The 21,672-nt window shown below is 34.6% G+C and overlaps 1 protein-coding gene across 3 annotated transcripts in view; it reads right to left on the reverse strand.

Annotated features, from left to right (window-relative positions):
* ANKRD26 (ankyrin repeat domain containing 26) overlaps positions 1-21,672 on the reverse strand; it is a 92,968-nt gene that overhangs the window by 24,506 nt on the left and 46,790 nt on the right. For 2 of the 3 annotated variants that reach the window (XM_082649454.1, XM_082649456.1), the window contains 9 exons: positions 18,295-18,446; positions 15,823-15,993; positions 13,997-14,030; positions 13,574-13,715; positions 10,282-10,495; positions 8,237-8,420; positions 7,487-7,624; positions 3,693-4,649; positions 2,148-2,300 (listed from right to left, as the gene is read on the reverse strand). In XM_082649454.1, coding sequence (XP_082505580.1) covers positions 2,148-2,300; positions 3,693-4,649; positions 7,487-7,624; positions 8,237-8,420; positions 10,282-10,495; positions 13,574-13,715; positions 13,997-14,030; positions 15,823-15,993; positions 18,295-18,446 — 2,145 coding nt within the window. The remainder of the gene's footprint in view (positions 1-2,147; positions 2,301-3,692; positions 4,650-7,486; positions 7,625-8,236; positions 8,421-10,281; positions 10,496-13,573; positions 13,716-13,996; positions 14,031-15,822; positions 15,994-18,294; positions 18,447-21,672) is intronic. The other variant, XM_082649455.1, reaches the window with a different exon arrangement.

Below are 21,672 nucleotides of genomic sequence, written 5' to 3' on the forward strand. Positions count from 1 at the left end.
TATTTTAGGCAGATGGCATGCCAACAGAAGTGGTCTCCTGTACAAGTCCCACTGAAAGCATTCTCCATACCATTGAAATTGGCAGTAAACGGGGAGTGTGAGGACCAGAATGTATGTGCCCAGTACTTCAAAAACTTTCACTGATTCCACTAATCAACCAGTACTTTTTTCCACTTATAATAATTTATAACTTACTTCCTCTCTGTACTACTCAGTGGGCAGTGATCATGGATTTAATATGCGAATAGCACCTCCTGGATTGAGTGGTACATAACTTACATGACCATCAGAGGAAGGGTTAAGTCACTGGCATGGAAATATCACCCTATTGCTAAATCAAAGTTCTGAATCAGTTCACTCCCAGCAACTGTTTATGTCTAGAAAGTACTCGGATGAGAAAATTAAGGTTATGTGGTATGGATATCGGAGAAGCTATCCACAGAGCTTTACAGTTGGTGAAAGGCTATAAATGTCAAAATCCCCAGTTCTGGCTGCATAATGAAGGAAGGTAAATTTAGATTTTTTTTCCAGAGTGAGGGAAAAAAAAAAGAGCATTTAATTGAACAATTCTCCTCTATTAGATTAAGAGCTTTTAATTTTATATTTAATTGCTTAAAATACATTTTAATACAAGATTTATTATATCAATAGCTCCAAGAAAAAATTATTGGTATGGTATAAAGTACTTAATTGTATCCTAGCAACTGTTAAGCTAAAATATTTTCAATTTATGCAAGACAGGTGCCGTGCATATCAATAAGTATTCTCTGTTAGACAAATTTATACTTAGACAAGATTCTCTCTCATGAAAAAAATTAAAACAGTGTAAAACTAAGGGCTAAACTGTTCTTCACAGACTAGATGACAGGGTCAATGAGAGCTAGGACAGTCAGAGAGAGCTTCATGGAGAAGACTGGGGTCCAGGTCTGAATAAATGGAGGATTAGGCAGGAGGAAAAGAAACTGTAAAGACAGAAAGGACAGCATGAGTAAAGGCCAAGAAAAGGTGAAATCAGCCAATTAACTCAGAGGATAAAATCCAACAGCAGGGAGATAAAAATTATGTCCACACAGTAACTTGTAAATGAATGTTCACAGCAGCATTATTAACAGCCCAAAGGTGGAAATAACCCAAAGGCCCATCAACTGATGAATGGATGAATGGCTTAGCCACATAACGTGCTGTTCGACAATAAACAGAAATGGAAGTACTGATATGCGCTATAACATGGATGAACCTCGAAAATGTTACGTCAAATGAGAAAAGCTAATCACAAAGGACCACATACTGTGTGATTCCATTTATATGAAATACCCAGAATAGGCACATCTACAGAGACAGAGATTAGACTGGTGGTTGCTGGGGCTGAGGGAGATGGGGGCCATGGGTGATGGCTAAGGGATGCAGGGTTTTCCTTTGTGGGTGATGGAGATGCTCTATAATTGACTGTGGTGCCAAGTGCACGACTCTCTGAATATACAAGGAGAAATTCAACTACACATTTTAAATGGGTGAATTATACGACATGTGAATTATCTCAATAGTTTTCTTAAAAATTACAATGGCAGGATCTATATAATTTTCTTAATTTTTTATTTTGGGTGTACATACTATACACGATCTGAGTATCTCTAAGCTTTTACAATATATCTAAAATGAAAAGAAAATGAAGGCAATGCCTAACTTCAACTGGTTTGTATAATGACCTTTCTGTACAAGTTATTCTGAAATCCATGAAATAAATATCCACAGATACTATATCCATTCACGAAAGTGAAGATGAAAAATGACAATTTTATGGAACATTCCATTAAACATTATCCTCTGATTTTATCTGGCTTGCTTCATCATGGTAGTAGAGATATCACTAAAAAATACTGTTTAATGGAAAAAAAAGTCTCTCAACTTCTGTGAGGAATCATGCACAATTCTCAACTTTCCTAAGGGTAAACATTGTAAGAAAAAATATATAATGCAAACGGCAGAATGAAAGTCGGAGTTTAAGAAACAAGTGCATTATAAAGATAACAAAATTGTAATAAATTTACTTGTAACGAAAATACAAAAGAAAGCCGTCCAAGAAAATTAGTGTCCTAAAACACTTTATCCTATACATTAAGTATTGACACGTTAAATTTCATACATACCTGACTGGTGACTTGACGTAATTTTTTCTTTAAATCCTGTGCCTCATCTTCTAAATTAGTACGATAACGTGACGTGACCTCCAGTGAAGCCTCTGACATAGATTGCTTTTTTAGGGTATCAGCCAGTTCTTGTTGAAGTTGTCTCACAAGTGCCTAATAAGATACTCTGTCACTGATTTTATAAATTACCTTATTATTAAGTTATGTTAATAATAGATAACTCCAACATATGTACTTTGAAAACTGTCACCAGAGACATCAATTTGTCTCCTTCTTCTCGTATGTGCACCTTCCTGCTCACTGAATTTGGTTTAAGACACAGAAGGTGTTACCCTCCGGCCTTATCGCTATTAAGTTACTTAGACAATGGATTCAGTCCCGCTATCCACTCCCCGCCCTTCCCGATCAATTTGCAGAGCTTGAGGACCTCCTTAAGTCTCAGAAAGAAATGAGTGTGTAGGTGGGACAAGTGGTGGGAACATCTTCCCTCTTCTCTACTGGAGGCTTCGATTAACTTCAGAGATCCTCACATATTCAATCCAGTGCTCAATAGATTCCTATCTCAGAATTAAAATGAGGTCATTCCCATTTTAATTCCTAGAATTAAAATGAGACCTTCAGGGCCTCCCTCTGCCTCCCGATGGCAGCCCCTATGACCCTGTCCCCCACTCTATTCCTGCTACTCATGAATCTGTCACCCCTCACTAGTCTGAAAATGGGAGTCCAATGTCAAATTAATAAGTCACAGAGAGCTACAATTCTCTTTGTATTGGACAAATTTATATCCAAATGATAGTAACTGAGCCTTGAAATGAGAATTATGAGCAAATTATTTGTAAAAATGTTCCAAGTAAATTATAAATAGAAGTGGGAAGATTAAATCAAGTATAGTTTTGCTAAAGCTCACTACTTTAATCCCAAATTATGATTTAATGAAAAGCAGATGCCTTTAAAGAGTTGAGAGGTCATAAGAATACATGGTTTGAGGCTGAACTATTTCCCAAATTAATTCTAATTGACATGAATAAAAATAAAATTATATCAACTAAAAACTTATGACAAGCTACTGAAGGAAAAGTACTATGAGATATGGCATCGACACATCAGTTCATCTGGGAAATCTGGAATTGACTGTCAAGGTAATACACACAACTGAATCTTAATTTCAAAATAATTCATTTTAGATCTGAGCGTTTCATTTATCTGCTTCATCATGATACTAAAATGTGACATAAAGATTAAAATTATTATCTTAGCAGTAGAAGAGTAAGTTACTAATACCTGTCTATACCCATTAACAATTTATAACTTAATCTCTTAAAATTTCATAGGTGACACAATGTCTCTACTCAAAGTAAAGCACCTCTCAGGTCTAATTCTTTATTTGCTGGATACAAGGTATGCTTTTAGGCTGATTTACAGTCTATAGATTTATAGTCTATATATTTTTTATATTCAACTAGATTCAACATTTAGCCATAATCAAAATCACTTTGAATTTTCTTTCAGGAAGTCTGAGAATTATTTCTCTTCTTGGATACTTACTTCTCTTTCTGTTTTCTCATTTTCATACTGATACATTCTCTCTTTTAAATGATTACACTCATTGATTAACTCCTTGTTTCTTTCCTCCAGCATCAGACCTTGTTTTTCACTTTCAGCTTGAAGTTTTTTCACAATATCCTGAAACTGGTCTTGGATGTTAATTACCGTCTTCTCTTTACTGTCGGCTTTGTTTTGCGCATCATCCAGTTGCTGTCTGAGCAACATGTTTTCACTCTGGAGTTGAGATAATCTCTCTTCTAAGGATTCCTGCTTTCCAATGTATTTATTCACTTTGCCTTGTTCGCTTTGATACATGTGTTCAATTTCCTTCTTTTGACACTGTGCTTGGCTTAGGTCTCTCTGTACACGTTCTAACATCAAAGTCTTTTCTCTGAGAGCATCCCTCGTGTGATGGAGCTGGGTTTCTAGGCTATTGAATTTACTTTCAGCTTTAGAAAGTTGCTGGGAAAGCATCTCATTGTTATCGTTCAGGTTAGACACATCAAAATTCATTTTGTCCTGCAAGCGTAACCACTCATCTCTTGCTCTCTGGAAGGCAAGTTCCAGGTCTCTTTTTGATGTCTGACTTTGATGGTGATCATGTATGGCGGTAGCCAGTCTAGAACGGTAGGATTCCACTTCTGTTTCCAGTCTTTCTTTGCTTTGTTTTTCATTCTCCAGCTTAGAGTTTAGCATTGTATTCTCAGCTGTCAGAACATTAAGCTGTCCAGTATATTGGAATGTTGTCTTTGTTAATGTTTCCTCATTCAGTTTTATTGTCTTTTGAAGATCATCATTCTTTTCTTTTACAATTTCAATGTCCTCAAAATATTTCTTTTCCTTTTCCTGGTTCTGACATTTTATTGTGTCTATTTCCAGTCTTAGCATGGCAACTTCGTCCTGCAAGATGTGGTTTTTATGTAACAGATCTTTTTCTTTTTCAGGACTATTGGACACCTAAGTGAAACAGAGGAGATTTTAGCTAGTACTCAATAAATTGACATTTCATGATTTCCTCTGAAAGACTAACCTATATGTTTATACAATGAAAAGGCTGCAATAAGTGGATATCCAACTGGAAAAAATAAGGTTGGATACAAACCTCAGACTTCTTGCAAGCAGAAATCTTCAAAAGTTCAAAAATTTAATTAAAGACAATGAATCCACGAAAGCAAAAAAGAAACCACAAGAGAATTCTTAAGAAGCTCAGAATTGGAAAGGCCTTTCTCTAAATTATAACAAACCCAGAAGGCTTAAAATAAATGATTAATAAATCTGACTACACTTAAAAATTGCATCTGATGTGATATATTTATACAATGGAATACTACTCAGCCATAAAAAAGAATGAAATAATGCCATTTGCAGCAACATGGATGGACCTAGAGACTATCATACTAAGTGAAGTAAGCCAGACAGAAAGACAAATATCATATGATATCGCTTATACATGGAATCTAAAAAAATGATACAAATAAACTTATTTACAAAACAGAGAGACTCACAGACATAGAAAACAAACTTATGGTTACTAAAGGGGAAAGAGGGGGAGGGATTCATTAGGAGGTTGGGATTAATATATACACACTACTATATAAAAAACGGATAACCAACAATGACCTACTGTGTAGCACAGGGAACTACACTCAATATTTGGAAAAAGAATCTATAAAGGTATATATATATATATATATATATATATATATATATACAAAACTGAATCACTGTGCTGTATACCTGAAACTAACACAATATTGTAAATCAACTATACTTCAATAAAAAATAAAATAAAATACCACCCGCTAGCTTAAAAAAAAATTTGCTCATCTGCTATCTAACCTATACAGCTACCCCATAGTAAAAGCCTTAGCTCTGTATATATTTCGACAGATTAAATTTCCTCAAAAATTTTTTGCCTGGGCTTCCCTGGTGGCGCAGTGGTTGAGAGTCCGCCTGCCGATGCAGGGGACACGGGTTTGTGCCCCGGTCCGGGAAGATCCCACATGCCGCAGAGCGGCTGGGCCCGTGAGCCATGGTCGCTGAGCCTGTGTGACTGGAGCCTGTGCTCCGCAACGGGAGAGGCCATAACAGTGAGAGGCCTGCGTACCGCAAAAAAAAAAAAAAAAAAAAAAAAAAATTTTCCTGAGAATATTCCATAAATATTCTACGTTTCTAATATTTGTATAGTCCTGAGAATATTCCATAAATATTCTATGTTTCTAATATTTTTATAGTCAGTTACAAGAATTACATCTACTGATAACTGTACTAAATAAGCACTTCTACAAACGTCAATTAACTCATTTAGCTATGACAGTCCTGGAAATGAGGAAGTCAAAACTACAAGCAAGCTGCAGGCGTTTCTCCAGGTCTTCTGACTTTACTATGAGTCCCCTTACACCAAACCACAGCTAGTTCTCTAGTACAAACATATAAATATGAAATGAGCCTTATATTTCACTAATGGTACATACACTAGTGGTAAATAAGGTAAAATTTATAGAGATCTTAGAAAATCATGAGATTATTCGCTGTTGCAATCACTTTTATTCTCTCTTCATAATGCTTAAAATAGTAAGGTAGGGGGAAATACAATGAACTGTTTCACTAAAAATAAAATACTTATCAATAAATTATCACTAAATAAATATTATGGCATATCTATCACTATGTTCAAAAGTTCCTTGTACTGAAATAGGACACTACATGGAGCAAAGTGTTAATTTTCTCACAAGTAGAAGAACGACATCCAAAAGACGGTCTCTGAACTGGCTATACCTTTCCTCCTTACCATCAGTGGAAGGGATAAACTAACCTCTCTATTAATCTATCAAGGAAGTGAAATCACTGCCAAAAACCATAATGTTGTTTTGTTTGTTTGTTTTGGGGTTTTCTTTTTTTTTTTTTTTGGTATTTTATAAGTTTATTCTGAGGAAATAATTTTTTTAAGTGCTCAAAAATGTTTTTACGGGCTTCCCTGGTGGCGCAGTGGTTGAGAGTCCGCCTGCCGATGCAGGGGACACGGGTTCGTGCCCCGGTCCGGGAAGATCCCACATGCCGTGGAGCGGCTGGGCCAGTGAGCCATGGCCGCTGAGCCTGCGCGTCCGGAGCGTGTGCTCCGCAACGGGAGAGGCCGCAACAGTGAGAGGCCCGCGTACCGCAAAAAAAAAAAAAGTTTTTACCACTAATGTTGCAGCTTTTATGATACTGAAAAATTGTAAATGATGTAAAAATGTCATTGATGGGGTACTGGTTAAAGAAATGACAGTGAAACTAAGAACAGACTCTGATTTAGACACTGAAAATGATGAGGTGCATAGTGATTGACATGTTCACTCCAAAGCAGAGGGCAAGATCGTATTCAGTGCTGGGATTTGGTTGGGTAGTGTGGTCGATGGTGGAGCACACATGGTCTTCCCTGCCTAAACCACCATCAGGGTGCAGACTTTTCTAGATGGTAGCAATAGTTTTGAGATTATGAAAAGTTCATCAGTTCCTATGGAAAATACTAAAAGCCTCTCCTTGGATGAGGCTATTGTACGTCACTGCTTGACTGTTGCAGACAAATGGATTTGAATTAAAAATACTACTTGAATTAAATTTAATTAAAGATAATTCAATTATGTTTGAATTAAAAATATTAAATATCCAATGGACGAGAAACGTCACCCCCCCAAAAATATACTTAAATAGGTTTTAAATATCCTCTATACTGTCTGTGATGTATAGTATTGGTTTTTAAAATATATACAGATACATACACACAAATATTTGAAAATGATTAAAGAAAATACCTCAGAATTCATTTCCTTATTAGTCATTTCTATCTCCTTTTGTTTGGCAAGGTGATTGGTCAGGATTCCATCTTGTAAAATTCTGGCATTCCGCTCTCGAGAAAGCTGCCTCTGAGTGTCATTTCGCTCTTCTACAACCTGGAGACACATTTCATGAGGTTTTTGGTCTCATACCATTAAAAAAAAAAATGTCAAAAGCTTAAGAGCAGAATTAAAAAAAAAAAAAACTGTTAAAAGGAAGTAGCCTTTTTAAATAAACACAAGGATCTTTATCCCACATGAATAACTTAAGATTTTAATTTAAATGACTGCTAAACTTATCACAGAGCAAAAATACAGGGAGATATAGTATTGTGAAAGAAAATCTTTTTACAAAGCGTTTAACTAGTTCCATCACAGTCCCAAAGCAATTTAGCCTGTATTTTAACATAAAAAAGCCAAAATTAACACATAGATTGGAATTAAGAATATTACTTTCGAATGGACCAAAAATGCCAATCATTATGTTAATCATTAAGCTCAATTTACCTTCCATTTCTCCATTCAGAAAACATACACAGAGCATGTATTAGAAGCTAAGAATGGCAAGAAATTAATAATTTAAGCTGTAAATGTCATAGTTCATATTTAGGATGAGATAACACTTTTTGTTTTAAACCTAAATAATATATATTAAATCAAAGAGATATTACAAATAATACTGATGAAATACTGTTGGAAATTTGAAATTTTCACCAAAGATTAATTTACCTGATTCAGATTATTTCTCACAGTCCTCAGTTCCGTGTCTAGTGCTCTGAGATTGAGTTCAAGTTGTTGTTTCATTTCAACTTCTTTACTGTATTGCTCTTCTTTTCTTCTTAACTGCTCCCTAATTTTTTCATATAACATGTCAGCATTTCTTCTCTTCTCTTCTTCTTGTTTTAGGGTGAATCTGCAGTTAAATATGTTTACCTTAAAATGTGGTTTGTTAGGAAATAAAAAGTTCATTTTATGATCTGGCTCTTCACCCGCTGATTTACTATCCTAATGAAATTTCTGTTCTCCAGTTTTGTTTTTCCTTTCTAGGTCTCATATTTTTAATTCCTCACTTCAATCTCTTCATAAAGATATATATACTTGAAAGGGAGCAATGAAAAAACATTCTGCCACTTAAGTAAGTTTTAGTCCACAGTAACTCTGGTGAATAGTGTAGGAAAGAAATTTTGAAATTATTCAGTGAAGTTAGGTTGAAAATTACCCTGTTTTCCACACTGTCATAATTACTCCTCCTTCAGGACAGATAATTTAGTTACTAATTAAAAAGAGAAGCTGTTGTTTAGAAACAAGTTCATAAGTTCACTAGAAATAAAATTTCAACTTCATAAAATACTGCAGGTACCCCTAAATGACTTACAGTGCCAGATAAAAATCTGCAGAGGTCTTTTACGGAACACGTATCTTCAGACACTAATCCAAGACTAGGCTAGGGAATCTAATATCTGTTGCCCCACACTTTTTATGTTTCTTCTTTTGCAACATCTTCAACTTGTTGATTATTATCTATTTAATAAATAATTTTAAATCCCATAAGGCAGGATCCATATTAATTAAAAACAATAGAGAGTATTTTGTGCTTTCAGTACAAACCTTTGAACTAATTTTATCTCTGTATGAAAGAGATATTGAATAAACTAATCAGTAATCACCTTCCATTTTTACCTTTTATTTCATCCATGCATATGTTAAGAATAAAACTGCATAATTTTTTTAAAAAATTTTGTCTTGAGAAAAATGGCCATTTCATACTTCTGTGGGTGGGAGTGTAAAGTAATATAAACTTTCTGGAGAACAATTTAGAAACATGGATCAAAGACCTTTTTTAAAAGTTCTCATACTTTAACCAAATAACACAATATTAAAGAATTTATTCAAAATAAATAATCAGAAATGTAGAAATGAATTTATAGAAGAGACGTTCCTTGTAGCATTAAATATAATACAGAAAAATGAAAAACAACTGAAATTCAATTTGTTAATAATGACTATAATTCAAAAAGACACAAGCACCTCAATGTTCACTGCAGCACTATTTACAATAGCCAGGTCATGGAAGCAACGTAAATGCCCATCGACAGACGAATGGATAAAGAAGATGTGGCACATATATACAATGGAATATTACTGAGCCATAAAAAGGGACGAAATTGGGTCATTTGTTGAGACATGGATGGATCTAGAGACTGTCATACAGAGTGAAGTAAGTCAGAAAGAGAAAAACAAATATCGTATATTAACACATATATGTGGAATCTAGAAAAATGGTACAGGTGAACTGGTTTGCAAGGCAGAAATAGAGACACAGATGTAGAGAACAAACGTATGGACACCAAGAGGGGAAAGCAGGGGGGTGGGATGAACTGGGAGCTTGGGATTGACATGTATACACTAATATGTATAAAATGGATAACTAATAAGAACCTGCTGTATAAAAAAATAAATAAAATTTAAAAAAAGAGAGAGATTACAAAAAAAATGAGGCTTCATATGGAGGACTTCTGTATGGCCATGAAAATGATGATTTGGAAATATATACATTAAATTTTTAGTAGAAGTATCCACTGTTAAGAACTTGCTGTATTATTTCCAAGAATTTCACACTCCACAATACTAATGAAGTTTTCTCCCCTGTAAAATACCAGCAGGTAACTTAGCAATTATAAAACTTCCCATAGTATTAAAGTAAATACACATCTGTAGTATTACAGTAAATAAAAACAGTTCAAATATTTCTTTAAAACCAAGATGTTCAATACCTCAAGCTGCAGAGCTCTTGTTCCCACTGCACTTTTTGATGCTCTAACTGTGATTTCATTTCTTTTGTTTCTGATAGCTCCTTTTGTAGCCCACTAACCTTACTTTCCATTTTTTTATTTTTTCCTGTAAGTAGTTCACATTGATTTTTTTTAAGTTCTATTAATCTTTCATATGAAAGAACTGCATCCTGAATTTTCAATAAGCTAACAGAATCTGCATTAGGAAGAAAACAAAGATAGAAATAAAATATATGAGTAATTTTTGTGTATAAAGCACTGTGCATTTTCACCTTCACTCATCCATACATTGAACAAATACATTTTTTTTTTTTTTGGGCTATGCCGCACAGCATGCGGGATCTTAATTCCCTGACCAGGAATTCAAGTGGCTAAATATACAATGCCCCAAAGAGGTGGAGGAAAGAGACAGAAAAAAGATATTTGAAGAAAAGAATGGCCAACAACTTTCTAAACTTAATGAAAACTACACTCCCACAGATCCAGGAGGATCTGGCAAGGAGAGAAGAAGTGGAAGTAAACTGTTTTGTAATATTCTTATCCTATATATGATGTGGTACAATATTACTTGAAGGTGGACTGTGATAACCCTAAGTAAAATACTGTAAACCCTAAAGCAACCACTAAAATAGTGAAACAAAAGAGTTACAGTTAATAAACCAAAAAAACAAAAAAGAAATAAAACTACATCATAAAAATTACTCGATTAATCTAAAAGACAGCAGAAAAAGAAAAGGGGAACAAAGAACAGATGGGATAAACAGAAATCAAACAGCATAATGACAGATTCAAACCTACTGTATCAATAATCACATTAAGTGAAAATGGTCTGAAAACCTCAATTAAAAAGCAGATTGTCAGGGACTTCACTGGTGGCACAGTGGTCAAGAATCCACCTGCCAATGCAGGGGACACAGGTTCGAGCCCTGGTCCTCCCACATGTCATGGAGCAACTAAACCCATGCACCACAACTACTGAGCCCACATGCCACAATTACTGAAGCCCATGGGCCTACAGCCTGTGCTCCACAGCAAGAGAAGCCACTGCAATGAGAAGCCTGCGCACCACAACGAAGAGTAGCCCCCACTCGCCGTAACTAGAGAAAGCCCGTGTGCAGCAATGAAGACCCAACGCAGCCAAAAATAAATTAATTAATTAAATTTTAAGAAAAAGCAGATTGTCAGACTGGATCAAAAAGCAAGACCCAACTGTATGCCACCTACAAGAAATGCACTTTAAACACACAGACATAAATTTGTAATAAGGTTAGAAATAAGATATACCACACAACAAACAAACAAACAAACAAACAAAAAAGATATACCACACTAACATGTGACAAAACAAAGCTAAGCTAAGACTGGCTATATTAATACCAAACAAAGTAGACTTCAGAGCAAAAAACATTATCAGCAATAGACAAGGTCATTCATAATGATAAGAGTGTCAATTAATAAGAAGCATAACAACCGTAAACGTTTATGTGCCTAATAACTTCAAAATATATGAAGCAAAACTTGAGAGAACTGCAAAGAAAAATAGACAAATCCACAATTACTGTCTGAGATTTCAATACCCCTCAATGAGTAAGTGATAGAAAGAGCAGGCAGAAAATCAGCAAGGATACTGTAGACTTGAACACCAGCATTCTTTTCAAGTAGCCATGGAACACTTCCAAAAAAAGACTGTTTTCTGAGTTATAAAATAAAGGAGTAAGTCAAAAGGATTTAAGTCATACAAAGTATGTTCTCTGACCACAAAGCAATCAAATTGGAAATCAAGAACAAAAATATTTCTGGAAAATACTCCAATATTTGAAAACTAAATAACACACATCTAAATAAACCTTGGATTAAAGAGGTAATGAAAAGAGGAATTACAAAGTATTTTGAACTGAATAAAAATGAAAACATAATATATTACAATTTGTGGAATGCTGCTTACTTGCATGAAAAATTATAGCACTGAATGTCTATATTAGAAAAGAAGGTCTCAAATCAATAACCTTGGCTTCCAACATAAAAATCCAGAAAAAGAGCAAATTAGGGGACTTCCCTGATGGTTCAGTGGTTAAGGATCTGTCTTCCAATCCAGGGGACATGGGTTCGATTCCTGGTTGGGGAACTAAAACCCCACATGCCATGGGGCAACTAAGCCCGCCTGCTGCAACTACTGAACACACAAGCCACAACTAGAGAGTCAGCATGCCGCAACTACAGAGCCCACACACGCTGGAGCCCACACCCCATTTGGAGTGTCACAAATACTGAGCCCACATGCCACAACTAGAGAGAGAAGCCCACACGCTGCAACGAAAGATCCCACGTGCCGCAACTAAGACCCAACGCGGCCAAAAATAAAATAAAATAAATAAATATTTTTTTAAAAAGAGCAAAGTAAACCCAAAGCAAGCAGAAGAAAGGAAATAAAAAACATCAAAGAAAAAATCAATGAGAGAAAACAAAACAAACAAAACAAAAAAGACATGGAAAAATCAATGAGGGACTCCCTTGGTGGCACAATGGTTAAGAATCCACCTGCCAATGCAAGGGACACGGGTTTGATCCCTGGTCCGGGAAGATCCCACATGCCTCAGAGCAACTAAGCCTGTGTGCCAAAACTACTGAGCCTGCATTCTAGCGCCCGCAAGCCACAACTACTGAGCCCGCGTGCCACAACTACTGAAGCCCATACACCTAGAACCCATGCTCCACAACAAGAGAAGCCACAGCAATGAGAAGCCTGCACACTGAACAAAGAGTAGCCCCCGCTCGCCACAACTAGAGAAAGCCTGCACACAGCAATGAAGACCCAACAGAGCCAAAAATAAATAAATAAATAAATATTTAAAAAATCAGTGAAACCAAATATATTCAGAAGATGAATAAAAGTGATAAACCTCTAGCCAGGCTGATAATGAAAAAAAAAAAAAGAGAGAAGGCACAAATTACCAATTTCACAGAAATGAGTAATGAGAAATTACTACAGATTCCATAGATATTAAAAGACTGACAGTAATATTATGAACATTATGTAAATAAATTTGGCAACTCAGATGAAGTGGGTAAATTCCTTGAGAGAGGGAAATTACCAAAGCTCAATCAAGAAAGAACAAATAAACTAAATAGCCCTATATCTAAAAAAGAAACTAAAGTCCTAGTTAAAGACCGTCCCACAAAGAAAATTCCAGGCCCAAGTGGCTACACTGGTGAATTCTACCAAATATTACAACAGTATACACAAAAAGCCTTTATATTTATACCATGGTCCTACCTTTACACTCCATGCCAAGTTGTTCAATTAGCAACATGGAATTCTTATAATTAGAGTAAAGCATCTGGCAATCCTCAAAAGCTGTTTCAGATGACTGAGTTAAGTCATCAAGGTCATCCATAGAATCAATTTGCTCTTTTACCTACAAATAAAAAATACTATTTCACAATGTCCCCAAAATATTTATAAAATATACTAAGTGTACAGAGATGATAAATATCTCTATTAAAGCAAAAACACAGATACTTTTTAAAAGAACAGATTTTTATCAAAGGGATAATTTTATCAACAGTGTTTCTAAATTATTTTTTCAAAGTAAATGTCTCTACAACAAAGGAAGATTTTTTATTTTTCCACTATACCTTTTACAAAGTAATTTTTTACTACAGGATAATATTTTTTATAATTAATTGTTTACTCTACCTTGTTCTTTTCGTTAGATGTTTCCTTTGCAGCCCTAAAAAAACAAACGATTCTTTTCAGGCAAACATTAAATACTTAAAATACAAAGAATATCTAAACCTACTGTTTTTTACATAAAATCTTTGCATCGGTAATTAATTTTCTATAAAAGAGATTAAACAATAAACAGAAAGAGTAACATTAAAGGACAAAGAAACTATACCATAATAATATTAACAAAGCATTAAATTAGATCAAGCTGACAATCAAAGGAAAAGGAAAAGCATAATGTTACTTGCATTATTTGACAGGAAGAAATATACCAGGGTTTTTTGTTATTGTCATTTTCAATAAAAACTAACTTTATGGCACTAAAACCTATTTGGAAAGTATTAAGTCCTTATATGAAAGAAACTCTTTTTTTTAGTAATCATGATATTAGCTTTTTGAGGACTTACTATGTAACTGCTATGCATTATTATAAGCACCTTACATGTCTTAAAGGCATTTTAATCCTCACAACAATTCTGGGAGAGAGGTAATACATTAGGTCATTTACACAGGAAGAAATGGAGCACAGAAAGGCTAAGTAACTTGCCCAAGCCCCTACAGCAGATCAGCAGCAGACCCAGAATTCAAACCCAGGAAATCTGGCTTCAACGCTTGTGTTTCACAATATGATGAGAAGGTAATATTTATTTTTAAGTGTTTTTAAGTAATATGATAGCAAATGAATCTGTATTATTATTCCATGTCTAGTTATAACTATAAATAATAATTTCTGAATCTTACACATATTTTTTAAAAATAAAAAGGCTTTAGACCTAGGCAATATTGGAATTCTATTTTCAATAAAGATTTGCTATTGTAAAGAAATTCATCAACAGGCATTCATTCACCCATTCAGTTGTTTATTCATGCATTCAACATATACTTAGCGCACAATACATGTTAATGACACTTTTAGTATAGGAAGCATGACTTTTGTAATTTAGAACTTTATAATCCAAAAGTAATAATCTGTGATAGATTGTTAATAGTTTTTTTTTCTATCGAATATAAACAAAATCTTACCCTTTTCCCTGGAATCTAAACCACTATGAAGTTAACATAATCTGTTTTAGAGTACCTTACAAAACCATAGCCACTCATGATGATACTGTCATCTAGAATTATCAAGGAATGATTAAATCTTATTCAGTATGGCCTAAATGTTTGTAAATTTATGATTATATAATTTTTAAAAATCTATGTATGATAGAATAATTTTTAAGTACTCATCTGCATATTCAATTATATAAGAATATTACACTTCAAAATCAGTGAACAAGCCCTTATCATAAAACTATACGTGAATAGAAGTATTATGTACAATTAGTTTACTATAATATTTTAAAGATAATGTAATACAATCAATAAGCTTTCTAATATTGGACATGCAAACAAGATTAAACTGAATAAATGCATCCTCTACTGGCTCATTTCCAACAGCATACAAACATACTCTAAAAACTCCCATCTTAACATAAAAAGAGAAAGGAAACTCCCTTGAACTCCACATTCCTCTTCAGTTACCATCCAGTTCTCTATTGCCTTTCCCAGTAAATATTCCCTAAGGAGCCGTTTATACTTATTCACTACAGTCCAGCTTCCATGGGGAATATTTATTGAAACTACTTCTGGTCAAAGCCACTCATCCTCATCTTAACCTTTCAGCAGCGTTCATCTGGTATAGTTGAGAATTCTCTTGTCGTGCCCTGTACACTATATTATGCTGTTCTATTTCCAGAAAAAGTATTCAGTGTTAATATTTCTTGACCTAAAAATAAAGAATTTGTAGATTTTACCTGCCATCATCCTGATCTACTCCACTTAAACTGCTGTCATCATTCATGTGTAGCAGACCACCAATCAGTGAATCGTCCTTCTCAAACATTGGTGTAATCACACATTCTTTTGATGTCCATTTTTCATTTTCATTTTTCTTTACTTCCTTCATATGCACGCCAGGACCGCTACTTAAAAAAATCCATAAAAAAGCCAATGTTTTCTAATAATTCTACTGATAAAGAATAAAAAACAAATTTTTAAAAAATTCCAACTCTTACCCATCATAAGTCATTTATTAGTTCACAAAACAGTTATGAAGTACCAACCATATGCAAGCAAATACAAATTCTTGCTTCAAAGACAGATACACAATTATGATACAATGTGATAGGTAAGAGTTGACATATGAAAGTTATAAGTGAACATAGGAAAGCTTTACAGAAGAGGTTAGATAAACAGAGGAGGTCATGAGGAAAAGAAAATGGAGAAAATCATTCTACTTGGTGATTAGAATGTGAGCACAAAGATCAGGCACATGGCGTCTAGGTGTTTCCTAGGAACTTGGAAGGAAAAGTACAAAATACATGGAAAGAAGCAGAGAGATGAGTCTGGAAAGACATTCTGAAGAACCTCAAGTGCTACACTGAAAAGCTGAAGTTCACTGCCTAAAAGCAATGATTCTTAGACATGGGAGTAATAATTAGATTTCTACTATATTGTTTTGTTTTGATCTATAATGTTTAATTTACATGATTTTTAAAAACTACATGAGGTACATATAACATGAAAGAAGAACTCAAGGAAATATCTTGGGGGGAAAATTTACTTTTAAACACCCCCATGTTGGGGTCACGTCAGCATCAGGGCTGAAAAATAGGTACCTCATAGTATCCCTCCACCAGCAGCAACCATTTGGCATCTATCCACGGACAAAAGTGGCTTTGTGGGAGTTGCAGGATCCAGCACCATAAACCAAGGGACCTGGGAAGAGTCCTGCCCACCCAAGTGGTAACAGACATACAGACCGCATCCCTGCTGTGGACCCTGCATGGCCCATGAACTGGCTCCAGCCACTCTTAGCAACATCCAGGGAACCTTGGAAAACACTGTCTTAGACAAGAGAGCCTTTGTGGAAATCCAGGTTTCCAGCAGAGAAGTTCCAGCATACCACTGGAACAAAAATATGCAAGTTGGGGTACACTGGAGAGGGCAGTTATTAAAGACTGGAAGAGGTGACTGCTACTTCAAATGCAAAGACAGCAATGCAAAACTTCAAGTAACATTAAAAAAAATCAAGAAAACATGACACTACCAAAAGATCACAATAATTTTCCAGTAACAAATCCCAAAGACATGGAGATCTGCAATCTACCTGATAGAGAATTCAAAATAGTAGTTTTAAGGAAACTCAGTGAGCTACAAGAAAACACAGAAAGACAACCCAACAAAATCAGGAAAGTAATACACAAACAAGATGAGGAGTTTAACAAAGAGACAGAAATAACAAAAAAGAACCAAATGGAAATTTTGGAGCTGAAGAATACAATGAATGAAAGGAAAAATGCAATAAAGAGCACTGACAGCAGAATGGATCAAACAGAAGAAAGAATCTGTGAGTTAAGAGATAGGAGCTTTGAAATTATCCAATCAGAGAAGAATAAAGAAAAAAAGAATGAAAAAGTGGGAAGAAATTACCAGATACCATCAATGAATTACCAGATACCATCAAAAGAAATAATTCATGAATCACTGCAGTTCCAGAAAGAGAAGATAGGGAGAAGGTGGCAGAAAGCTTATTTAAAGAAAAAATGGTTGGGAACTTCCTAAACCTGGGGAGAGATTTGGATATCCAAGTTCCTAAAGCTCATAGGTCACCAAACAAACTCAACTTAAAGACATCCTCGCCAGGAGACATTATAACAAAACTGTCAAAAATCAAAGACAAAGAGAGAGTCTTAAAAGCAGCAAAAGTAAAGAGGCTTGTAAATTATAAGGGAATCCCCATAAGTCTATCAATGGATTTCAAGAGAGTAGGACGACATATTCAAAGTGCTAAAAGAAAAAAACTGCCAACCAAGAATACTCTATCCAGAAAAGTTGTCTTTCAGAAATGAAGGAGAGATAAAGACTTTCCCAAACAAAGCAAAGCTGAGGGAGGTCATCACCACTAGACCTGCCTCACAAGAAATGCTGAAAGGAGTCTTCAAGCTGAAATCAAAGGACGCTAGTTAGTTAACATAAAATATATTTAAATATACAACACACTGGTAAAGGTAAGTATACAGTCAAATCCAGAATACTCTAATACTGTAATACGGTGGTGTGTTAACCAATTAACTCTAGTATTAAGGCTAAAGGACAAGAGTATTAGAAATAACTATAACCCTAGTAAAATATACAATTTGTTAATCATGAACATTAGCTCAAATGAGAACTTGTTTTATAGGAAAATAACAATTATCTATTGTTAAATACTGACATAGGCTTACCTATCAGAATCTTCATTCTCCATGGTAGGAAACTGTTGGTTATTAGTTTTTCTGCTCTTTCTCTGTTGAATTAATCCACTATCATCAGCATCATATATGTTTTCTGATACTTCCATTTCACTACTTTTGTGCTTATTCTTTTCTTCTTCAACCTTTAATGAAAGTTTGACACTACATATAATTGTTATTACCTTATTCATTATAAAGACCTTTTCATTTTCATTAATTATTTGACTCAGAGTTTGCCCCGGTTTTAAGCAATAAAAATAGTTTTGTGCTTATTTTTTTTTAATTACAAGTCATTGAAATTTTTGTAAATTCTGCTTCTTTCTGTTTGAGGAAAAGAAATAAAGTTTTAAAAATTTCAAAAAGGGCTTTTTAATGTTGTGCAGCTATTCACATCCACTCTTCCCCGTCTGATGGCAGAGATAGAGAAATAAAGAGACAAAGACACAAAATTTGTCCTCTTCGGTCTTTACCACCTGGATTTTGCATTAAACAGCCAAATTTAGAGGATGTGACACCTTGGTCCTTCAGTAACAAAAAGGAAACATTCTTCTTTCTGCACTGAAGCTATTCTTCCCCCACTGCCTTTTACAATTCTTTTTCCATTCGGATCCTGGGAATATCAAAAAAGTGACGGTGTTCACTAAAATATACGAACCAAAGTTTACCAAAAAACAGGAGTAGAGTGAAATTAATGAATTGTCAGTTAGTGTGGAATTCTGGAAAATGAGTAACGCCTCCCAATTTCACATTCAATAACCATGAAATTTTATAGCTTAAGGGTATAGAAGTAATTATCTACTTTAGCCCCACTATGTACCAATAATGGGAATAAAACCAAGAAAGGTTCAATGATTTGTCCAAAGCCCCTAAAGTGGCATTTCCTAGCATTTCATGGCACCAAAAGAGATGATACCATTCTGTAACCCTGAATCTGATAAATTACCAAATGAATTCATCAAATTAATCAGATAAGTTAAAAGTGTGACTTTGGCAAAGTAATTTAATGCCTCAGTTGGGGGTAGGGCTCATCTCTTTTTCTTTTAAAGGAGAATATCTACAGATTTTCGTCTATCTTTAAAACTCAGTCAATGCACCTCTTACACAAAAGAGCAAACAAACAAATTAAAAAATCTATTACTGGAAGGAAAAGAAAACTCACCGCACGTCAAAACTCAGTTTTCTCCTTTGGAGATAAATACTGAATTTTTTTTTTGCTGAGGGTTTATACTACCTATATGATAAAATCATACATGTCAAAACTTACCACATTTTATTAAACAACATAATGTAAAGGTCTGACTCAACAGAAACATCTGAGAGTGGTGATTAAAGAATATGTGGGAGTACATGTATTTGTTATTAAAAATATCTTGAAGTGGCCATGTTGGAATTCTAAGTGCCAAGGGACTGAGTAAAGCAGAGAAGATCGCACACACTAAAGCAGAATAAAGAGATTAGTTTAGCAGGAATACGTGTTTATGTCCCTTCTTTCAGTCACTGCTTCCTTCCCATACTATAGAAGTGTAATTTATATTTAAAACCCAATAGATTTTTAAAAACCCCCAAACCCTAGCTTATTATATTTCTTAAGCAATTCCCTTTGTCTTTATTCTGGCTCAGAAGGTCACACGGTATGTAGCTAAATTAGCTTCCCAGTCCATGTGAAAGACTGACAGAGAGAGACTTAGGTTGATTAAGGAACAAAAGCCATGAAAATAGTTTCCTATTATTTAAATGGCAGAAGTAATCTACTTCTACACAATTACCTATTTAGCTGACCCCATCTTATTAATAAGTGGAAAATCAGAATGGATCAGATCATTGATAAAGAGAAAGAACAAAGTAGCAGCAAATGAACCTCTACCTCTTTTTGAAGTTGAATTTTCTCTTTTTCCAAAGCCAGGAACTGTACTTGTAACATGCCTATCTCATTCTCAAACCTTTGCATATCTTGCTGTAATTCTTCATTTAGATACACTTTGGATGTTCTGTTACTATTCGGTGGAGAAGAACTCCCATTTTCTAATTCAGGTTCCATGCTTTTATAGTTATTAGCACTGCAATTATCTGCAAGCAATGGCTTCTGGAACCAGTCTTGTATTGGTTTGGTTTTCTTATAAGTATTTGTAACAGCAGAAATATCACGACTTTTTATTTGAATCATGTGTCTCATTTCATTGGAGCGGGCAAGCCATAAATCAAAAAGTCTTTTGGGATCACTAGACTGAGGTATACATCCGATGTCTAATTTCCAATTAGTGTTATTTTGGTTCATATTTTGTACCATTTGCATATCAAACTCTTGGTCTTCTTGCACTTCAAATGTAACTACTGGGTCCCTTACTTTTTTTTTTTTTGTATCATTATAAAAACTCTCCTCATTTTTGTTAAAAACATGTTCAGTGTCTGGTTTATCACTTTCATAGTCTAATTTATTTTCATTTAAATAAAGCTGTGAAGATGATGGGCAAGCATGTCCCCAGTACCCAGAGGTTAAATAAGATGGAAAAACATTTTCAAGACTGGGTTCTTTTTGTTCAGGAAATGCTTGAAATGCTAGAGAGACAGATACTCCAAATGCATCTTTTGCCTCACAGTCAGGTATATTATTTGTCAAATTAGAAGGTATTTCCTTTATGTTTGCTCCTTCTTTAGGGGTATCATGTAGTGGCTCTTCCTCAGGACAAACAGTAATTTTGTATTTTTCAAAAATTTCACCAAACTTCTGCTTTAACTCATTCGTGATGAGTTTTAAGTTATTTTTCCACTCTAATTTGCCTTGTTTGGTCCACATTTCCTCATACTTTTGTACACAAGGAAGTTCTGAACATACAGATATGTCCTCTCTATCACATTCATTATTCATTTCTGGTTCTTGAGGCATTTTTTGCAGATGCAAAAGCGGAAGATTAATTGGCTTGATTTGATTTTCAGATGTCTTTTCTGTCAGGGTACATGTTTGTAAAATAACTTTATCCTTAAGTAATCAAGTACGGACAAAGAAAAATTAGAGAATAATTAAAATACAACCGTTAAACTTCTTAATCTATGTTTAGCTACTCACAAATCACTGGATTACAACTAAGAGTTGAAAAATAACTTGCCTTAGCCTAAAACAGGAGAAAAACATGAACTCACAAACCCAATTTTGTCACTGTTTGTTTGAACTAAATAATTCATATATGTTAAATCTACCAAAAATGAAGTAGGAGATGATTTTTAATGTTACAAAGGCTTCCTTACTTAAAAATATTTCACCTCACCGTACCTTAAAGAGTCCCTATGTGCACATAAGGATTTTTTTTTTAAGGACTGGTAACTGGAGAATAGACAAACCTTAAATTACTAGGAGCCAAAATCAATTAACAC

Source organism: Grampus griseus (assembly GCF_964374135.1).
Source record: "Grampus griseus genome assembly, chromosome: 2".
NCBI lineage: Eukaryota > Metazoa > Chordata > Mammalia > Artiodactyla > Delphinidae > Grampus > Grampus griseus.